The 20,684-nt window shown below is 46.1% G+C and overlaps 2 protein-coding genes across 3 annotated transcripts in view; both read right to left on the bottom strand.

The window, feature by feature from the left end:
* Positions 1 to 513: 513 nt before the first annotated feature.
* LOC131557042 (cytochrome c oxidase assembly protein COX18, mitochondrial) lies at positions 514 to 5,917 on the bottom strand. Of its 2 annotated transcripts, none has more exons than XM_058804041.1 (6): positions 5,737 to 5,917; positions 3,281 to 3,385; positions 2,896 to 3,059; positions 1,922 to 2,034; positions 1,489 to 1,599; positions 514 to 802 (listed from the first exon to the last, which is right to left on the bottom strand). In XM_058804041.1, the coding sequence occupies exons 3-6, from the start codon at positions 3,038 to 3,040 to the stop codon at positions 620 to 622; spliced, it is 552 nt and encodes a 183-aa protein (XP_058660024.1). In that variant the 5' UTR covers positions 3,041 to 3,059; positions 3,281 to 3,385; positions 5,737 to 5,917; the 3' UTR covers positions 514 to 619. The 2 variants fall into 2 exon arrangements, with proteins under 2 accessions (XP_058660024.1, XP_058660023.1); XM_058804040.1 differs by lacking the exon at positions 5,737 to 5,917 and adding an exon at positions 4,434 to 4,890 and having other exon boundaries at positions 3,281 to 3,381.
* A 442-nt stretch (positions 5,918 to 6,359) lies between these two features.
* ANKRD17 (ankyrin repeat domain 17) overlaps positions 6,360 to 20,684 on the bottom strand; it is a 68,517-nt gene continuing 54,192 nt past the window's right edge. The window contains exons 17-34 of the mRNA XM_058804322.1: positions 20,322 to 20,433; positions 20,031 to 20,176; positions 18,890 to 19,032; positions 18,239 to 18,452; positions 17,710 to 17,885; positions 17,301 to 17,463; positions 16,472 to 16,567; positions 16,161 to 16,277; positions 15,513 to 15,684; positions 14,833 to 15,280; positions 14,592 to 14,747; positions 14,241 to 14,390; positions 12,106 to 13,757; positions 10,966 to 11,163; positions 10,133 to 10,381; positions 8,168 to 8,343; positions 7,913 to 8,077; positions 6,360 to 7,016 (exon numbers count right to left, since the gene is read on the bottom strand). Of these exons, the coding sequence (XP_058660305.1) occupies positions 6,957 to 7,016; positions 7,913 to 8,077; positions 8,168 to 8,343; positions 10,133 to 10,381; positions 10,966 to 11,163; positions 12,106 to 13,757; positions 14,241 to 14,390; positions 14,592 to 14,747; positions 14,833 to 15,280; positions 15,513 to 15,684; positions 16,161 to 16,277; positions 16,472 to 16,567; positions 17,301 to 17,463; positions 17,710 to 17,885; positions 18,239 to 18,452; positions 18,890 to 19,032; positions 20,031 to 20,176; positions 20,322 to 20,433 (4,593 nt within the window). The 3' untranslated portion in view covers positions 6,360 to 6,956. The remainder of the gene's footprint in view (positions 7,017 to 7,912; positions 8,078 to 8,167; positions 8,344 to 10,132; positions 10,382 to 10,965; positions 11,164 to 12,105; positions 13,758 to 14,240; positions 14,391 to 14,591; positions 14,748 to 14,832; positions 15,281 to 15,512; positions 15,685 to 16,160; positions 16,278 to 16,471; positions 16,568 to 17,300; positions 17,464 to 17,709; positions 17,886 to 18,238; positions 18,453 to 18,889; positions 19,033 to 20,030; positions 20,177 to 20,321; positions 20,434 to 20,684) is intronic.

Below are 20,684 nucleotides of genomic sequence, written 5' to 3'. Positions count from 1 at the left end.
AATTATCACTGATGTTCTGAGACTCCTAACAGTGAAAACAGTGGAAGACCTCAGTGAAACATCCTTACAGGTAAAGTGCAGTGTTGTGAGTCCAATGACATCTGCACTTTTTCTTCTAAACTGCTGATTTTAGTCAGCCCTATCTGTAAAGTTCCACTAGATTATCACAGCAACTCAAGTAAATGTTTACAAGTCTGCATTAAAAATTTCTGCTTCTGAATTTTTGTCAGTTTACATCACAGTAGTAGCTTGGAATCTTTAAAAAAGTTAAGGTAAATAATTAATTAATGCTTATTTTAACAAAAAAAAAAAAAACCCCAAACCTTTTCACCTTTAGGACTTAAGAATAAAAGAGAGGTGCTGTATACAAGTCGCAGCTTTATTTAACACTCACCTGGCCAATTTCTTACGATAATTCAGGAGACCAACCTGGATTTCTGGACTACTGCAGCAGCAAAAGGACCCCCTTGAAACAAAGCTTCCCAGTAAAGACACATTTTTGCTGACCAATCCTTCCTCGTGGCCAGCCAGCATTTTATTGGGAAAATAAATATACAGCAAATAAGTACATCTGACTAGAACAGCATGACTTCACTGCTGAGGCAGCTCCTCCTGGAGCTCAGAGGTGCTGTTTCCTGAAGCTGTACTTGGAGGCCAAGGCAGCCAGCATGTCCCTGTAGGGCGTGTCCGAGTGGGACGGGGTCCTGGGGATGCGGCACAGGCGGCGGAAGGCGGGAGAGCGCAGCAGGAGGTTGTGGGACAGCCCCAGCAGGCTCGAGGACAGCCAGTACAGCGCCATGGACTGCAACAACACAAGCACACGTCAGCTCCCTGGAGGCAAGTAAAGCACCAGCCTCAGGCAGCTCCTCCTGAACCACAGCTCTGGGTTATTCCCAGGGATTGATGAAAACAACTCACCTAAACCACTCCTCCTGCTCTCATCTGCAATAATGGCTTCCATGTGAAATGTAACTGTCTGTCTCTGAACTCCTCTGGGGAAAAGTGCCATCTACACTGAGGCTTGACAGCTCTTAATTCATATTAAGCTTGCTTCAACTTCTGTATTTAAAACTATAATTGAGCCAAACAACCAGACACTTTATTTTTACTAAGAACACTCTGCAGTACAAAACCTGGTAAAAATGAGAAGTGTTTGAAGAAAGGAAGATGTGGAAAATTTCCTAATTTAAGAACTACACTGGTTTCCAGTGAACAAACATTCGTCTGTGTGTCTTTACACAAAGCTTTCCTCTCCTTTTTTCAGGCTACATGGAGGACATTAACACCCTTCAAGTTTGCAAAGTCTTCCTCCTTGAACAAAAACATCCCAAAGGCAACGAGATTTAAGCATACACGTAGACAGAACATGTGACTTTTCTTAAGCACACAGCAGTAGAGACAAGAAACACATGAGGCCTTCGGGCTGTCCTCGAAGCACCAGAACAGCCCAGGCACAGGTGCCATCCCAGAGGTCACCTGGGTACTTACAGAGGGCACTGTGGCAGCAATAGGGATCATCACCACGGACACCGCACGGAAGAAGTTGGTGACAAGCCTCTGGATCCGTGAAACTGGCATTTTTGTTTGGGAAGCAAAGATCTGAAAGGGCAGAAACTCACAGTTACAAACAAACTCTTTTCGAAACGGCTGTACTCAAGATTAACACCCAGAAATCTCATTAAAGCAGCATCCTAAAGAAACTGCAGTCAAGACTAAATATTACTGAAGTTCAAGTAGATCTGAGACATGTCCCATTCGACCTGAAGGCCTCTGAACAAAAACACCTAACACATTAAAATATACAGAGCAAAGAGATTGTGTTTCACTTCTGCCCAGTGCATTTGAAGCAGTGACAATCTGCAGCCACCTTCACGTGTTAGCCCTCTGCAGTCACTGCTGCTGGTTTATCCCACCAACATACCTCCACCACCAGCAAATTCACCAGCCCCAGGGACACTGGCAAAATCCACGTGGAATCAGGTGCTGTGAGGTCTGTGAACCACAGTGCTCCTCCTGAGGAAAACTGTTCTTGCACTACAGGGAAAAAATTGAAGAAAATACAAAATTCAGTATAATTTGCTGTCTCAAGTGAGCCAGAACTGTACCATATGTTAAATCAGAAACCAAAGTTTCTAGGTATGTTTTATCCACATGGTAAGTACAATTAAAGCCAAAATCTTCGGTTTAACACTCTGCTACCAATATAAGTAAGAAAAGTGAGAGATAGAAGCTGAGACCTGGCTCAGCTCATGACAGCCACAGACAGGAAAATCTGCAATAAAAAATACTTCAATCTCAAATATTTTACAAGTCAGTGAGGAAAATAGGAATGCAGTAACCTACAGTGTTTATTTCCTGATTTTGAGAAAACTATATTCTTCTTAGTAGCTGTATAACTAGCCATCTTTGCTTAAAAAAACAAAGTATAAACTCTTGTCTAAAAAATCAGTTGTTTTTTTTTAAATTTAAAAGACCCTCACACATTCACCTTGTCTACAGTATTTCACATGGAAAGAGAATGGAAAGAGAAAAAATACAGATTAACAGTGAGTGTGGTGTGGCACATGTAATATGATTTGCTAAACAGGACTGTCAGACTACATTGAGTTTAGAACTCATTTCAAATATTACTTATTATTTATATTAATTAATTAAGGTTTATTATATTACAAGGTGTATTATTTATTATATATTAGGTTTAAAACCTGAGTAGCTGACTGATTTTTATATCAGCTTGTACACCAAGCTTGGGACATTGTGCCCTTTAACCAACAAGGTGCCTGTGAAGGCAGCAAGTGGATAAGAGGTGACAGTGAGAGAAGATTTGTGTCCAGGTGCAGCACCTGTTTGTGGGACAGGACCCTTTTTCTGACCTCCACAAGTGCACTTGCCCACCTTCAGAGCCCAGCGCACCGACGCTGCAGTTGCGCAGAGCCAGGGACACGCACACCCACATGGGCACCTGCACCCATGGCAGCAGCGTGGCCTTGAAGGGGTGGCAGTTGTCCCGGATGTACAGCTCCGTGACAATCCTCCGCATGTTCCGGGCAAAGTGGGACCTTTAGGAGAGGAAATCACAAGTCAGAGCTTTGACATGGACAAAAGCTGAAAGGTAACAGAATAAATAAATAAGTAAATAAGTAAACCACAGGCGGGGAAAGAAAATCTAAGCTGTGGGCCGTGGCAGAACCTTGCTGCCAAAGCGCTGTTTGTGGCATCTGCCTTCCTGCACACCCCACTCCAGAACGGATTCAGGAGGTGTGGGCAATCCCCCTCGTACCTGGCCACCTTTTCAGACCAGCCCAGCTGCTTTCCACGCACTGAAACTTCATAGCGAAGGCGCTGGGCAAGCTCCTTAATCTCAGGCTGCAGGTTTTCCAGCTAGCTAAAGAAAAGGAGAACTGGTTGGGCACAATGGCAGGTAACACTTCCTCCCTCCCTCCCTCCGTTGTTAGTTATCCCTGGTAACTCAACACCTGAACAAGTATTACACTTATTAATTATCACTGTAAAATTTAATTTCTGTACAGGAATTAATACGTATTAATAATGTACAGTAATTCATACACATTGCCACTGTAAAATTCAATACCTCGATGGGTATTATAATAATTATTACTCTTCTATGGTTTAATACCAGCACAGGCATCAAACGTATTCATTACCACTGTAAGTTAACACCTGTAGGGGTAGGAAACCCCTGTGAGGGACAAGGCATCTTGTTAACGCCTCACTCAACATCAGTGAACACCTTTCATCTTTAAACAAAATAACTACGCAAAGGTAACAGTGACAAGTAATTGCAGAAACAATCAAAAATATTCTCTTACTACTACATGAAATGAATACAGAATTTTAATCTTTTTAGATTTTGTACTTTTTAAAGAAAAAAGTGATTTCTATTACAGCTGAAACCAGGGCAATTCTTAGCAAGCATCTTTTTGCCTGCATTCAGGACTTGTAATCAGCTACTCCACTTAAGAAGACTCAGCTGTAATAGCACTTCAATATTAAAAAAAAAAAACAAACGGACAATTATAAAAACTAATAATAATATACAAATATAAATATTTAATAGAAAATACATATATGCTTAAGAAAAATCTTAAATTAACAAACCAAAACCACTACAATATAATAGAATGTATTATTTACAAATATATTGTGTTACACATGACAAAATATGTAAACTGTATATATATATAAACAAAATGAAGAGTAATAAATTAAAGGCCATGAGGACACAACTCGGCAGTGAACAAAGTCACCACCCACAGCATAAGAGACCGTATTACACAAGTGCAACACACGCTCACTTCTACAACCAAAAAAACGCCCCCAAACCCGCTGCAATAAAGGAATTGCGATGTTTATTCCGCGGCCCCCTCAGCCCCTCCACCGGTCCTTCCCTCAGAGCCCCTCAGCGCTCGCACCTTAGCCAGCAGCCGCCCCTGCTGCGCGGCCAGCGGTAGGGTCACGGCGGTGCGCAGCAAGGCGGCCCCGCCGGCGATGGCGGCCCAGCAGGGCAGCCCGGTGGCCTCCTGCAGCGCCGCCAGCCCGCCCTCGGCCCAGTGCACGGGCGGGGACCCTGCCGCCCACTCGTACCAGCCCTTGGTGCCGCCGTGCCCGCCCGGCCCCGGCCCCGCTCCCGCTGCCGCCAGAGCCGCCACGGCCGGCGGGGCCCGCGCGCCCGTCCGCACGAGCCGCCACATGCCGACTGGCTCCGCCCCCTCCGATGCGGCGCACGCGCGGCCCCGCCCCATGGCGGCTGAGGGCACGGGGAGGGCGGCGTCTCACGGCGTGCCCTGCGCTGGGTCGGAACCCGGCTGCCCCGGGCCGGGACACCTCCCGCCACATCACAGTGTGTGTGCTGACTTGGAAAGGAACGACGGAGTGGTTCCTGCACCGGGCATCCCCAGGGATCACACCGTAGGACTGGCAGTGTTGTCCAAACCGGCTTTGAGCCCTGCCGGGGTTGGGCCACTGTCTCACCCCTCTTCCAGTAAATACTTCCTCCCAATAGCTAGCCTAAATTTCCCCTTTTTCCACTGTACCCGTTACTTGTGGGCGTATCACTGCAGTTCCTGACAGGAGTCCCTCTTGGGCCACTTCAGATACATGCCATGCTGCGGTGAGGAGTTCACACAGCCTTCCCTTCTGCAGGCTGAACAGTCCCAACCCTCTCAGCCTGAAGATTATATTCTACAGTAATTAATCATAACCAAACACTTCATCATTCCACACGAGGAATGTTCTCCTTCCTTCCCAGCCAGGTTCTGACCTGTCTTCTTACCCCTTTCTGTGGCAAGGAGAGGTCAAAACATCCCTTAGACCATGCACTGCACTGTGTTCTCTTCCTGTTCTAACCCTGGTTCTGCTCCCTTTCCCCAAATAAACAGCACCTGCCCGCTCCCAAAAGAGCGCATTGCTTGGTTTACTGGACAAACAAAAAGCATTACACTGTGGGGGAAAAAAACCCAAAACTATCTGGGAATAAAAATGGTCCAATTCCACCCACCCAGGATCTCCCGTGCCCAGCCCACTGCCACAGTGGTGGCATCAGGCCTGTTACTGCTCCAGGCATGGATGTAACTCTCAGGTCAACAAAATACTCTGGAATTCATGGTGCTAATAAATACTGAGCACTATTTCCCAGTAGGATTAATAATTAGTAACCCTAAACAGCACTAAAGCCTGCAGCAAATGACTGTAGCAGCACAGAGGAAGGGCACTCACCCACACTGATAAGGTGTGAGATGGAGTTTCAAACCTTTTTCTGAGCAGTTCCTCACTCTGGGATCGATTTTGCTAGCACCAGATCTTCACAGGATGTATTTAAGGAGATCAGACTGCTGGAAAAAGGAACTTGCTTTTATTCAGAGCAGCACCTAAGGACAGGTATACAGCCTTGGGTATGCCAAAGGTTTGGGGACACCTCAAATACCACCACAATCGTTAAAAGGCAGTAGTTTCTGTGGCCAGCTGAGGTGTTTGCTTGGTTTTCTAAGGAGGAACCATAATAAAACCAAATAATACTTCCTAAATCTGAGCAGTAAATCTCCTTTAAGTGCTCTCTAAGGGAGCTGTACAGGGATCCTGACTGGATCTGTGTTACTGCTCCCCAGCCCGGCCTCACAGGACCCACCCTCCTTCATCTCCTGCTACTTCTGCCCACAGGTGACAGCTCCCAACAATGAACATGGGAATTCCCACTTGGACTCTTCCAAATAAACCTACATGGGCCTGATTCTGGAAGAGACCTGCCTCTGGAGCCGTCAGCAAGGAAGCTCTCCTGAAATGTCAAACAAAGAATGTATGTTTTCTCAAAAAAATCCAACACACATTTGGAAAAGGCCCTCTGATAATGCCTGGGTTGTTTCTCTTTTTATCACTTATTTAAATTACACAAGTAGAAAAGTTATGCTTATTAATAGTTTAATGTATGAAGGAAACATCCAGATTTCTGAATATGAAGGTACATATCTCACATTAATTTAAGTCTACATAAAGTAGAGCCTCTATAACTGACATATTGAAATTTACTTTCTGCTTAGCCATTTGTTATGTAAACAATTGTACATTTATTTGCCATTCTAAAACTTCAGGATCAAGTTTACATAATTTTGCTAAATTTCTGTGTTTGCTCAGAAGCAGTTTACAGTACTAAAACCAACCAGCCAAAGAACAGCTTCAACAGAAAGTTATGTCAAAAAAAAAAAAAAAAAAAGAGGAGGAAAGGAAAGAAGAAAGTCTAACTAAGTTGAAACATATGATGGTGGGGAATGGGCGGTCACAATGTTCACAGAAAAAGGTCAGTTAGTAAGTTCTTCTGCAAAAAGCCTACACACTTCAGTCAAGCACATCAGTAGAATGATCTGGGAGCACATAAACTGTTTCTGCCAATTGTGGTTTCCTCTGCAAAAAAAGGAATCTCAAGGCCAGCACGTTGATCCCACTCAGCCCAGTTGGTTCATATGCACACTGTTCATGTGAGGTGTCCAGGTTCCAGTCCACACCTGCAAGAGAAACCCAGGTTAGCACCGTGCTTTGGGCTGCTCCAGGAGGGCACAGCTCACAGGGGCTGCAGGGTCACACTTCTCCTGGCCAGGACCACCAACAGGGCTCTGGGGATGCAGCACATGATTGCTCAGCCCAGCTCCCAAATCCCTCCACACCCAGAGCAAGGGATGTGCACTCTTCTTGACTATAAGTTCAGACAAACAATAAATTGATTCCTCCCACCTTACCTTCCCCTAACACTTTCAGCTCTGGGGAATCCCAGGTCTAACCCAGTAAAGCTTTCTTTGGGGGGCAAAGTTTCCTCATGAAACCAGAAATCACCTTGCAGGGACGAGAAGCCACCTCAGAGCAATACCTAAACTGTGGCCAAATCCCCTCTCCTTCACACCTATGGCCTAGCAGAGCTGGGAGTGCTCCCCACAGCTTGGATCATTCCCAAGCGAATTCAGTCCAGAAACAACTTTATTTAGTAACACTAACAGGGATCACTGTCCAATTAAACACAATCACAGGATATAATCTAACCAGAGCTACTGATGTTCCATTATGGTATTAGTTCCTGAGTAAGAACAAGAGGTTTAGAGGAATTAATCCCTCTACCTAAATTATATTCAGTAGGCAAGCCAGGCAAGATCAGAGCAGCAAAGAGCTACTTACTCCCTTCCTCAGGGGGCTCCTAACACAGTCACAACATCCTCAACTACAGAGCCCAGCAGCAGCCCTGTTGCTGCATCCCTTTCTCGGTAAGGGAAAGCTCAACTAACAGCACATGAACTGGCTTTTCCTATGAAATTTTGCCCCAAGATTTGTCTTCCCAAATGCCTAACTGCACAGATATGAATTATGATACATTTTGAGTGAAATACACAGTGCAAAAAAGGGGAGCAATTACCGTCTGAGGCCCATTGTTTTCTGTGGAATTTGAAACCATCTTTATCAGCGAGTTCCAAGATGGGTCAGCAGCATGAGGCCCGTTAAAGATGGGGCCTCCAGTACCATCTGTGATGGGGGCTACAGGAGGAATTATGGCATTCCCATACACAGAAAAAGGCATTCCCTGGGGGGAAGGAAAGGAACAGTCACAGGATGCTTTAATGAATGCCACTGCATGGCCAGCAGGATAAAAAGGAGCCAAGGAGGTCATTACCCCGACTTTTGGGAAGTCCATGTATCCTGCAGGGACGGGCTGATGGAATGTACCAGAAGGCGCTACGATGCCCGCGCTGTCTCTCTCCATGGCTTGGTGCGAGAAGACGCCTGGGTCGGACATGGGCCTGTGGATCATGTGGCTGCCCATGCCGCTGTGACACCAGTCCACTTTGTCTGCCAGCAGCACAGAGACACGGCATTAGCCACGGCACCCCTGCCCCTGCCAGCCCGCAGAGCTCAGCCCCCACCCGCTCCACAGCGCAGGAGCCCACGGCGTGCATGGACGGACAGATGGACGGATGGACAGCACCAGGAGTGCCACCTGCAGGGCCAGGAGCCCTGAGCTGCTGCCAGGAGTTTGGGACAGTTACCTGCAACCAGAGCGCTGCCCCTGCAACTTTCCTCCATTTCAACAGCAAAGCTGGAATTTGGGCTAACTCTCCCTCCTCCAAAAACCTCAGATCCTCCAAAAACCTCAATTCCTCGTGCCTTTGGTGCTGTGGAGAGGGTATGTACACTATGAAGACTATTTGCTCTACTTCACTACCATTCTTCCATTAATTACTTCATATTCTAAGGGACACAGAAGTATCTGTGCAAACCAAAACCAGGAAAGGACCAGCTGCAGATATGTGCTCATGTCCTAATTCTGTGAATTCATCAGAGGCAGCTTGGTATTGGGTGCTACAGTTCAAACTCCAGACATTCAAAAAATCCAATTTTCAAAACAAAACATTTAAAAAAATTATTTGGAGAAGGGGTACAGAAACATTTCTGAGGCACTCCAATACTCAAGTAGAGAAGAGCCAATCCCAAAGTGAACTGAAAATCAAAATGTTGAAGTCATTGACCGAAGCAGAAAGAAAGCAGCATCCCAAAAGCCAAGACAGGTACAACAGACAACTTTCACAGCTACACAAGGCAAATAATTAGTGAATTTCTAAAGCTTTATCTGGGAAAAGACCATCAGTGAAGTAAAAAAAGAGTTTGTATTTGGGGAAAAATGCCAGCACAGTCAGTCAATTAAAACCTTCAGCTGTCTGGACTCAGTCAAGGAGCAGAAGGGATTGCTCTGAACAGTGGAGCAGTTCCAGTCCCTGCAGGTTTTCCAGAGTAGACTGGATAAAGCCTTGAGCAATACAGGCAGAACTCATGGCAAACCCCATTTTGTGCAGGAGGCTGACAGGACATCCAGAGGTCCAATCCAACACAGCCTCAATATTCATACCCCCCCATCCCAAGCAAAAAAGCCCTAAAGAAATTAAAAATATAACTTCCCACAAAAAAAAAAAAAACAAAAAAAAAAAAAACAAAAACACGCAATTAATATGGAAGAAGTTAATCAGTCTCCCAGAAATTGCATCCAAGACTCCTGACAGGTTTATTAAGAAAAGCTGTAAGACCACTAACTGAAATTGTCAATAAAATCCAAAATACTAGATTCTATATGACTCCAGGAGAGCCAAGAGCCTTGTGCTAGTAGAAGGTGGACAGCTGAAAAGAATAAAGGAAACCCAAATGTGGATTTTTATCACTTTATAAAAGCACCATTCTCAGCACAAAAAGTTCTACCTTAGCTACAAATTAAATATTAACTCCTACCATACAAACAACCTCTTTATCAACAAGAAACTCCAGACAGTTATCTTGTGACACCTCCATTTCCCCTCTTCCTCAATTCCATGTTCCTCACTGTGTTCATGCCTGGAAGGCCTGTTTTTATTTTTCCTGCTCCTACTTGGGAGTACCAAATCTTCCTAGCCAGGACATTTCAGAATGCCCCAGGGCTTCAGAAACCTTGTTAAAACAATTAAGTGGACAGGAAGGCTAAGAGAAGTCCTTGTTCCAAAGCCTTTGGAAAGGACATTTCTGTGTTTTCAGGCACCCAACTTTGGCACGCTGCTGTGCTGAAGACAAACACAATGGTGTGATCAACTCAAGTGCACCTATAAACACCACATACCTTGACTGCCACCTATACCTTCGAAGGACCAGATCCCACTGTGGCCCACTGGAGCAGCCAAGTTGCTCCCAATTACAGAAGGAGTCGACGTTCCAGTTTGTCTAATGCGTGCAGACCGTTCAGTCCCAATGGGAACAGGAACTTTTCTGTCCTGAGAAACGTTACTGGGCTTTTCTGATCCCAAGGACACTGCTGAAGGGGTGGGAGAGGGTGCTCGTACTCCAGAGGACACAGACTGAGCAGGAGATTCTGCAAGGAGAGCAACAGGAGCACTTAGTGATGGCAGCTAGACCCTAAAAACCTGCCCTCCGTGTCCAACAACTGACAAGGGGAGCTGGTTAATGCAACATTCACCCACCTCAGGATCATTTTATTTCCAGAGCAGAGATATTCACCACGATTTCGCCCCTTATATAAAATGCTTATCATGCCCTGGTAGCTCAGCCACTGGAGGACACACACCACAAAACCTTAACTAAGCATCACTGCCTATCAGCAACAGAGGATTTGAGGATTATATTCTGAATCAGAGCTGAAATAAGCCCACATAAACCTGTCTTTGTTGGGTTTGTTTTTCTTCTTCTTTTTGATTTGTTCCCTGGGGTTTGTCATTGTTTTTGCCAATAAAACACATTAACACGTTCCCTAAATAAGCCAGCACCCCACAGCTTATTTGTTTTCTGTCCAAAAAACTCCTAACTGCTGGGGCCAATGGTAGAGAAGGAACAAGAACCTGCCCTAAGGATTTTATCCTGGAGCTTCTTATACAGTTCTGCCAGACAATTTTATTTATACAGCAGCTTCTCAGCAGCTCCCTGCTGACCAGAACTCACCATTTGATGCTGATGAACATGGAGGCAATAAACTAAGAGGGGAAAAATGCTGTCTGTTGAAATTAGCAGCTGCAGGCGCGCCGCCCAGCGGTGTCCCGGGCGCATAGATCTGCCCTCCCGACAGGTTCGAGGCAAAGGTCCCCAGGTGTGTAGAAGAAGGTGTTACAGAAGCATACGGAGAATCCATACTGACAATACCTATGAGAGAAAATGGGCACAAGTGACTCCCACAACTCCAACACTCCAGCAAGACATCCCTGGTAGTATGGAAATAGAAAGGAAAACTTTTATCCCACCCGTCTTTAGGGGCATGTGTTACAATTTTCCAAAGGCAACTGGAGCATTAAGCTTCACACTTCGCAAGTCTGTTCAGTGTGTGGCAGTTGTGCTGCACACCTAAATTGAGAATGATATCCCAAATAAAAGAATTATTGCTCCCTTCATGTCCTCTTCAATGAAGAAAGGGAAAAATAAAACCTTAGGGATCTCAGACTTACACACTTCTATATCTTAGGGGCATACAGGGCCCTAGTCAAAATGCTGACTAGCAACCAAGGTAAAAATATTAAAGCACCATCATATTCACAAAATAGGAAATAAAGTGCTACTGTATCTCTCAATCTATTAGCACCTCAGTGCTCGTACAAAAACAGGCAGAGATGGTCCAAACCATCTCTACTTTCTGGAAGCTCCATAACAGGTTCTGTGACAACCTCTTGGTTTCTGTTTTAGGCAGAAAGCAAAATGTCTTACTAAAAAATGCAGGCAGTCAAGGAAATTACATTTTTTGGATCAAATTTACTAATTAAGAGAAGACACCGCCTGTAAGTTACAAGTTCACTTTTTTACCACCCTAGAACTTGGAAGATGCTGCACATTTTTCTGCAGCCTCAGGACAAGGTATCACAAGCTGGAACAGTCACTATCTAGTACGGAAGGGGAGTGGAAATAAGAGTGTTTTATCATCTCAGCTATTGGGAGAGGAACAGACTGGAATGGCAAAAACCCTCTTATATCAAGCCCATTAACTGCCAAACAGTTACTAGATTTGACAGGGCACTTAAAATGAACTCCGCTTGGCTTAAACAACACAAGAACGGAACTGTATTACTATGGAACGGACACAAGCCAGAGGCTTACCTGAGGGACTTGGAGCTGGCCTCTGTAACGGTGGCCTAAAACCCGGGGCTTTGGAAGTATCAGACTGATGTAACGGATCTGAATTTGGCAAAAACGAGGACTTAGCTGAGAGCATGGACTCCGGTGTTGTCTGAGAGGAAATGACGGAGCCGCCCCAGAAGGCATGAGCAGACGTGGGGCTGTTCTCGAACAACGTACTAAAGGGCCCGAAAGGCAGGGTAGCACTGAAGTTGTTCCCCATGGGCTTGTTCGCCGCGTGGGCCGAATTCTGAGAAGCACTTTGTGTACTTAAGGTAGAAGGAAGCTGCACTGAAGAAGGAACGCTGTGGGGCCTTTTGATGTGGTTAACGTTGAGGACTGCGACGGGGGAGTTCTGCACGGGAGCTGGATTCTTAGGGACGCTGCCGGTGCCGTGGACAGGCGGTCTGATGGCTGGGGTTTCCATCTTGGCTGCGGGCTGAGCCGAGCCCATGGCTGGCTGGGACACGGGGTAGGTCATGGGAGCGCCACTCGTGCCGACTGCCGGAGCGGATGAGCTCGTCGCCGCTAAACTCGGAGGCACGACCATGCGAGGATCTGGTGCGGGAACCTGAGTTTGCTGGAGAGGGGGCCTGGCCTCCGGCAGAGGAGCTCCCGGGGGCTGCTGATGAGCAGGATGCACGGAGGAGCTGCCGGTCCCAGGATTGGGCTGCCTGCTGCCGGTCAAGCCGCCCGCATCCACGGCGGGCGGGCTCCCCGCGTCCGGCTCGGACGGAGGCGCGCCTTTGTTGGGAGAGGCGGCCGTGGCGCAGTCGGGAGGACTGCTCCTGGAGACGCCCGCCGGCTGCGCGGGAGGAGAGGGAGATGAGGGGGAGGATGCGGGGTAGTGTTCTTTGGCAGTAGGAGTCGGATATGTGGTGTTGGTGGGCGCCGTGCTCGTGTTGCTTGCCGTGGTCGTCACGGTGGTGGTGGTGGCGTTGCATGTCTTCACCACGGTGACGAACAGCTGCCTCCTCACCGAGGGGGAGCTCGGGTTGCCGCTCGCCGAAGATCCAGGCACAGTAGAAGCCACCGAAGTCGTCGTGGCCGTGGGGCTCGTCGTCAAAGAACTGGCTGCGTTGGCCTGAGCGCCGCCGCCGCTCTGGCTGCTGTGGCGAGGCACCATGTGAGGTTTGGGCGAGTTGGTCGCGCGGGCAGGGCTCAGCGGCCTGACGGGGAACGGGCCCCACGTGGACTGGGCCGGCGGGAAGGTGCCTCCGAAGTGCGTCATGGGCAGCCGCGGGGGACGGATCTGCTGGAACGTCTGAGCGGCCAGGAGCGCGTGTGCAAACTGCGGAGGAGGATACGCCAGCGGGAGGGAGACCTGGAAACCGGGCCGCACGTTGTTCACGGGGTTCTTGATGCCCTTGTGAGTGGATGCTGAGGAGATTGCAGGCACGGTGAGCGCGGAGGCCGTCTGAGATGTCGACGAAGCAGCTACGGTGGTCACTTTGATGCCCACGAGAGAACTGTTAGCAGCTGTAGTGGCGGCAGGTGTCGAGGACCCTATCTTGGAGTTTACAGTTGAGCTTTTCAAACGGTTCTTTGGAATAAGTTCATCGATTTCCTTGTCTGGATCCTTGATAAGAGCATTGATCAACTGCGTGGCCTGTCTGGTTGATTCTGTGCCACCCCTACAGAAAGGAAGGACAGGGAAAAGTGCATCCAAAGTATTTACACACATTATACACAAAGCCCTCCCACACAGGATCCAGCCGGTCTTCTATCACCCTAACGCAAACAGGAAAATAACTCTCTATTCAAAAACTGAGCCTAGCACAGTCCTGCTGCAGACAATTACTCAAGAAATTAGGTTTAAAATACTCCAAATCCCAAAAAACTCAAAGGGATAAAATATTTGCTTCCCTAAATATTCTTTCATATTTCACCATGTATTAACAAGCCCAAACACAGAATCCCAACACTTATTTTCTCACAAGCCATCTTGTGTACCTGCTGCTGCTTGTACTGTTTCCCCACCCCTTTCCTCTCCCCTGCTTTCAAGGGATGTTCCAAGGAACAACCAGATTAAGGCTTTAATTTTCCTATGCAGACCAACTTTCTAAAAGGAGAAAATACCCACAAGACAGAGCCAATGCAGGATCCTGCTCACCCACCTTATGGTGATGATTCGGTCTCCAGTTTTATCCTTCTGTTTGTCAATGTCTATGTGTGCTCCCGTGCACTCACGGATCGCGTTGATGTTGCACCCTCCTCTACCAATAACTCTGGAAATCACAGTTGATGGGACAGAAACCTTCTTGGATCTACACACAAACAGAAACAATATTAAGTAGGAAACACTTGCATAGCAGAAAGCTGCGGGCAAGGTGGTCAAAAGAACACTGTATTTTCTAATTCAACTTAGGCAGCAGCAGCTCAAACCCACTAAGAAGGCCATTCAGTAACTCCAAGGAAGGCCACACAAAGACAGCACCAAAGGGGATTAGGGGAATTATTTTGCTTACCTTCTCACAACTTCCTTCCAGCCTTCTTCCCTTTTCTGACCACGTTTAGGACTAGCAATGGTAAGCTTTCCGTTTGGAGAAGAAAGGGGAGAAGGAGCTGATTTTGTGCAAGTAGACAAGGAATTACTTGTCACTTCATTAATAACTTCAGACAACCTGCAAAAGGAATTAAATGCTGTCATTATGTGGGGGAGGAAAAAAGGATGACTCGCACTTTGCATCTGTGGTCACAGGAACTCACTTGATGGATGACTTGCCAGGCACTGCTTTCCTCTCATCCTTTGGACAAGTGACGAGCACCGACGGTTGCTTTTTGTTGCTCTGTGTGTTGGTGACAGCTGTGGAGGAATGATTGTCACTCTTGTGGCTGCTGTTGCTATTGCTGCTCTCATCGCTGCAGCTGGAGATCCTCATATTGTCACTGTCACCACTCTCACTAGTGCTGCTGCTCTTGGATTCCCCATTCACTTTCTCAGGCTGGCTATAGGATATGGGAAGCTGATCATCAAATATAATCTGAACATTATCAGGGGTTACTTTGTTTTTCCTGTTTTTCCTCTTGGAGCTCGTGGTGGTGATGGTGTTATTCCTCTTCCCATGAGAGCCTGCTAACGTTGTCCAGGTTGCAGATATACCTATGGTAGTGGTGGTGGTAGCACTGGGAGGCTCCATTGGGACCTCGGGATCATCTGATACAAGAGGAAAAAAAAAGCAGGAGTAACTTAACTGGTTTGAGGAAACCTGAGTGTTTTGCTTTCCAAATCACACCTGTCCTATCAAAAAACTTTAGGACTAACTTTTTTGCAAAGCTCCAAGAAACACACAAAACCCTTGACTATGAGACATCCATAAATCTATTACAGATGTCATACCAGCTCATACCAAATTTCATTCTTTCCTTGGAACAATTGCAGTAATCACCTTCAGCTTTTAACTTCTCCTTCTCCTGAGCAGCTTGGAGTTCGAAATTCTCTTTATTTTTTGCTTCTATTTCTTCTAGTTTTCGCCTTTGTTCCTCTTTTTTCTTCCTCCTTTTCTCTTTTCTCTTCTCTCTTTTGGCAGCCAGAGCCAGTCTCCTGCTTTCTTCCCTTAACTACAAGTTAAGCACATGGAACAGCATTACAAGATGTCCCATGCATTTCAAGAAATCCAAATGCTTTTTATGTCCTTTGATTTTTCTGTTTTACTTCTATTACAGTACCATGGCTTTTAGTAAATTAGTAATTTTTTTAATATTTAGGACACCAAATTTGGTTTAGACCTAAAATCCATATGAGTGTGACTAGAAAATGCCACATTCATTTTTTTTGACAAATCACATTCAGAAATCCTTCTTTTGGTACAGAGGAAATAGTTATATTGGCATTTCCTGATCCAATTACTCTGAACAACAACAAAGTCCAAAGATAACCTGAACAGCAAGATGCTCAGCTCTGGACACTCCAATTATGGTCATTACACACACTCCTGTATCCCAATAACTACTTTTACCAACCTTATCATCATGAAGGAACATGAAATAGGAATTTTAAGAGAGAAATATTCCCAGCTGCAACTCTTTGCACTTGCCTTCTCCAAGTCCAGTTCCTCTAGAAGAATGCTTGCATTTTTGTTGGCCTCTGCAGCCTGTCTATCTTTGGCTTGAACAATTGACTCCATGCACAGGTGGCACTTCTTCAGCATCTCCTGAAATGACAAAGTGCATTGAGAACAAAGTGCCAGTGTTCTCATTTCCTGCTGCTTCTCCCCAGAAATTCCAATGGGATTCGTGTTGTGGCTGAAAGCTGGTAGCCAATGAGCTGAAGAGAGGTCACATCACTGTCTCTGAGGCTGAGACACAGTACTGTTCCTTGTCAAGTGTTTCCTTGCCCCCAGCTTACCTTATCAGTGATGGTTGCAATGTATCTCATGCACTCCGAGTCTGAGGGGAACTGGTTCACCTCTTTCACCAGGTAACGCACCACTTTCACATGGCCCTGCAAAACACAGTGCAAGGGACAGCCCTTTCCATCAGACCAGCTGCCTCTGCCTTACTGAGAAACACTTCAGCCCAGCACTCCTTGCAAAGGACTGATTTCCAACCCCTCACCACATGAAACTCTCAATGCTTTTTCTGAGATCTTTCTCACCTTCTGAACTAGTGAGGCACATTTCTGCCACCAGAGAAGGCAAGTAATTACCTCTCATCAGGCTGCCCTTACTCCAGAAGTACTTGAAAAACTTCTGCCTTTTTAGGGCAGTTTTCAGATGCCCATCTCTAACAGCTTAACACCTACAGGCTTCTACAGTCATCTGCAATGTTTCCAGTACTGCATCACCTCAACTACACTCCCTTACTAACAGAAGCCATCTGTAGACTCAAATCAGGCTGAACTGCACTTTTTTTGACCAAAGTCCTCACCCTCTCTCGCTTAAGGAACCAATCCTATTTCCCCCCACTTCTATCACACAGACACCCTGCAAATTTCACCCCCCACACACCAGAACCAGACTCACTTCACTGCCTATAAAGCAAATTGCAATTAGAATTGAACACAGGCATTACACAGGGGACACATGTACCTGTTTCTGAAGATTCAATGCCAAATACTCAAATTAACTGAGATATTATTAAATATGTAGCTTCTGTCAGTATGCTCTATTTCTAACAGCTATGTAGGGATGAACAGGACAATCCTGCTAAGAGAAAAGCTGAACTCCACCACCTACCTTTCGGAAGGCTGCCATGAGAGGAGTTATTTTCCTGTTATCAGCTGCATCCACGTCAGCTCCAGCCTGGACCAGCAGCTGGACCACATCAAGATGCCCCCCATTTGCTGCCAGCCACAGGGGAGTATTACCCTTCTTGTTCCGCACATCGATGTGAGCTCCCCTACAAACCAAACACATGCCATCAAAACCCTGCATTTAGGCAACAGGAAGCACTCTGACCCTTAAAAGAACTTCATTTGAGTCCTTGGGATAAATTAAATTATGTGACAGCAGTCAACAGACACACAGAACCTTTCCCATTTCTTGACCCCCTGCTGGCTATTTGGAAATATGATTGTACATGGGGACAATGGAGCGTAAACACAGCCAGGTTTCCCTTCAAGCTGCTCACATGCCAACAGCATACCTGCTAATGAGGAGCTCACAGAACTTGTAGTGCCCCTTGTCTGCTGCAATGGTTAAAGCTGTGTCTCTGGATGAAGGGACTGGGGGAGCATTGACATCTGCACCTTTGTCCAGCAGGACCCTGCCCACCTCTGCGTATCCCCCGGAGGCTGCTTCCATCAACGGAGTGAGACCGGTCTGGGACAAGCAGACAGAAGCCATTAGTGGGGGGAGAGTGGCTTACCTGAGACACAGTGCTTATCTGACTCACAAACACCATGGGTTACTGTTCTTATGCTTGTAAGCACCACATGATGAATCAACATTTATTTGAAGAAACACATTTTTTGATGAGCTTTGCAACCACCAAAATCTTACTCCTTAAATGCAGCCATTTTTTTTTCTATATGACATCTGGTTTAGTTAACTGGACTGGAGAACTGAACTAGAGAAATTGACTTGCACAAAGGCAAGAAAATCAGGTACCAATGCAGACACCATGACTTACAAGCACCTCCCTCTGGAGCCCCCTCCGGCTGTTTGCTCTTTACCTTGGCTCTGTGCTCCACGTTAGCTTTTCTATCAAGCAGCAGGCTGACCACCTCAGTTCTTCCCTGGAAACAGGCCAGAGTCAGAGCTGTATTCCTGTTGGTCTCGATCTGGGCATTTATATCAGAGCCCATGTCCAGTAACAGCTTGACAGCAGCAGTGTGCCCATTCATGGCTGCCAGCATCAAGGGAGAAATGCCCAATTTGCTACCAGTTCTGAAAGAGAAGAAAGAAAGAAACACAACTGTTTCAAAGGTTATTTCAGAAATGTGACTATAATAAACTAATGGAGGCAGAGAATTCACACACTGAAAAATCAGCTGCATACCAACTTCTACTGAACCTACAAAAGGTTTGCACAGCAAGTATGGTTTTGGACAGGTGTTTCTATTTAAGAGACTCCACTTTTACTTTTAGACGGCTTCAAATTGAAGGGCATCTCTTATGAGGTGTGCTTATGACTTACAGCCTGTGCTTGGCCCTTTCCTTGTACCCCTGCAGCTCACACCTGAGCTGTTTTCTACCTCCCAACATATGCAAAAGCATGGCATAAATGCACACACACAGAGAAAACTACACAGGGAAAACACACACGCTTTCCTCACATAACTCACAAGCAAGCACACGAGATAAGGGCTGTGAAGGGAACTTGCCTGGAATTGATTTCTGCCCCAGCATTCAGCAGAATCTTGATAATGTTCACATAGCCACCCGAGGCGGCGAGGCTCAGAGGTGTGTAATCAGACACATTCCTGTGCTCCTTGTTTGCCCCTCGAGCTAGCAGCAACTCCACCACCTGCAGTGTTTCAACACACAACATCTGGTTTGCTCCCAAACTTGCAAATCTAGCCAACACAAATGCTTTTTAGACCTAAATGTTCTGTTGGAAGATGTCAATGGTAAGAAAGGCGCTTCAATCAGTTGCTTCGCTATACCCCTTGCCTTCATGAGGCCACACCTGTGTCCCCAAAGCCGCTGTAAAACTTCCTTTAAAAAAAAAATCTATCATGGCTGCTCATCAATCTACTAAATTCAACAGCAGACTAAGAAAAAGCAGATCTCCTCATGATTATTTCAGCCATCTTTAAAGCGTGCCAGACCCAGAGATTCAGTTTCAATATGGAATACAAAGTACTCCTGCTTTTTGTCCTCTCCTGCAGAGGACATGACCAGAAACTGAACTGTCTAGCAACTTAAAATCACAGTGTACACTGAGGTGAAAACCCATGATGTTACTTCCAGTGCAATATTACATTTGCTTCACTTTCAGGTTTTAAGCATTAAAAAAGTTTAGATCAGACCTGCACAATTCTCAATCAGAATGTTTTCCCATGAAATCACAGAACAAACACACTGTCAAACCCAAAATTTGGGCAGGAGGGTGTTCTGACATCATCTCTGCCACCCAAAGCTCAGCTTTTTCCAATTTCTTTCCCCAAAAACTCTAATGCTTATATATGTAACCCATTTGTGTCTAACTCCTGATTCTCAGCAAGAATACTCATGATAGTGTTCACTTTCATATCTACATTTAATTATGCTGATAAAAAGTCCCATAATGGGGCACTAATGACTGCATTCATGAGGACACCTGACAGCACCAGTCCAGTTATCAAGAGAAAAAGCAGTCTAGATTAGACATGTGGCAGCGTGTAAATTGGAAAATGTGAAGCCCTTTGCACATTTTTAAAACACACATCCTGTGTGACTCTATCTTTTCTGGAAGATTCTTGTACTGTACTGACACAGTATGTCATTCACACACTGCATCTCAAGATGTAAGGTTTACTTCACCTCTTGCCTCCCTCCTGAACAAGCCAAAGACAAGGGAGTGTCCTTGGTTCTCTCAGACTGGGCTTCAATATCAGCTCCATTATCCAGTAAGATTTCCACAACCCCAACATGGCCGGCTGTAGCAGCCAAAATGAGCGGAGTAAACCCTGAAACAGCAAACATGACACGAGTTACAGCACCAGAAGAGCAAGCCTGAAGGTTTCACATCAAGTGTAGGTTTACTGGGGATTTATTTAGTGAGACACACAGGCAAAGCAGACACGGTTCACAGTGCCATGGTGAGACACCCACCTTTCTTGTCCCTGTGCTCAATGTTAGCTCCTCTCTCCAGCAGGGTTTGTACCAGCTCTTCATGGCCACCAGCACAAGCCAGCGTCAAGGCTGTGTCATGGTTACTCTCAGTCTAAACCAAACAGACACACACACAAGATAAATACTTGCTTTTTCAAGTACAGCCCCTGCTATAGCCAAAACATAACTGTACTCATGCCAAAGGAAAAGCTTCCATAAGCTAAGAGCGTGTTTATGGGTGCCCCCCTGACAGCTCTGTGCAAGTTCCTGACAGGATTCTACCTCTCAAGGCAGCTCTGCTGGGAGGTTTAAGAAGAAATCCTGACAAGAACTGAGATTCTTCAAGAACTGAGCTCTCATCTG

This window comes from Ammospiza caudacuta, chromosome 4 (genome assembly GCF_027887145.1).
Source record: "Ammospiza caudacuta isolate bAmmCau1 chromosome 4, bAmmCau1.pri, whole genome shotgun sequence".
Classification (NCBI taxonomy): Eukaryota; Metazoa; Chordata; class Aves; order Passeriformes; family Passerellidae; genus Ammospiza; species Ammospiza caudacuta.
This window is presented reverse-complemented; position numbering and strand designations above follow the sequence as displayed.

Coding starts and splice junctions, on each gene's coding strand:
- LOC131557042 (XM_058804040.1), bottom strand. CDS start 4,763: ATGGGGCGGGGCCGCGCGTGCGCCGCATCGGAGGGGGCGGAGCCAGTC. Junction 3,382..4,433: donor AGGGGCGGCTGCTGGCTAAG/GTGCGAGCGCTG, acceptor TTCTTTAGCTAG/CTGGAAAACCTGCAGCCTGA. Junction 3,060..3,280: donor TGGTCTGAAAAGGTGGCCAG/GTACGAGGGGGA, acceptor CCTCTCCTAAAG/GTCCCACTTTGCCCGGAACA.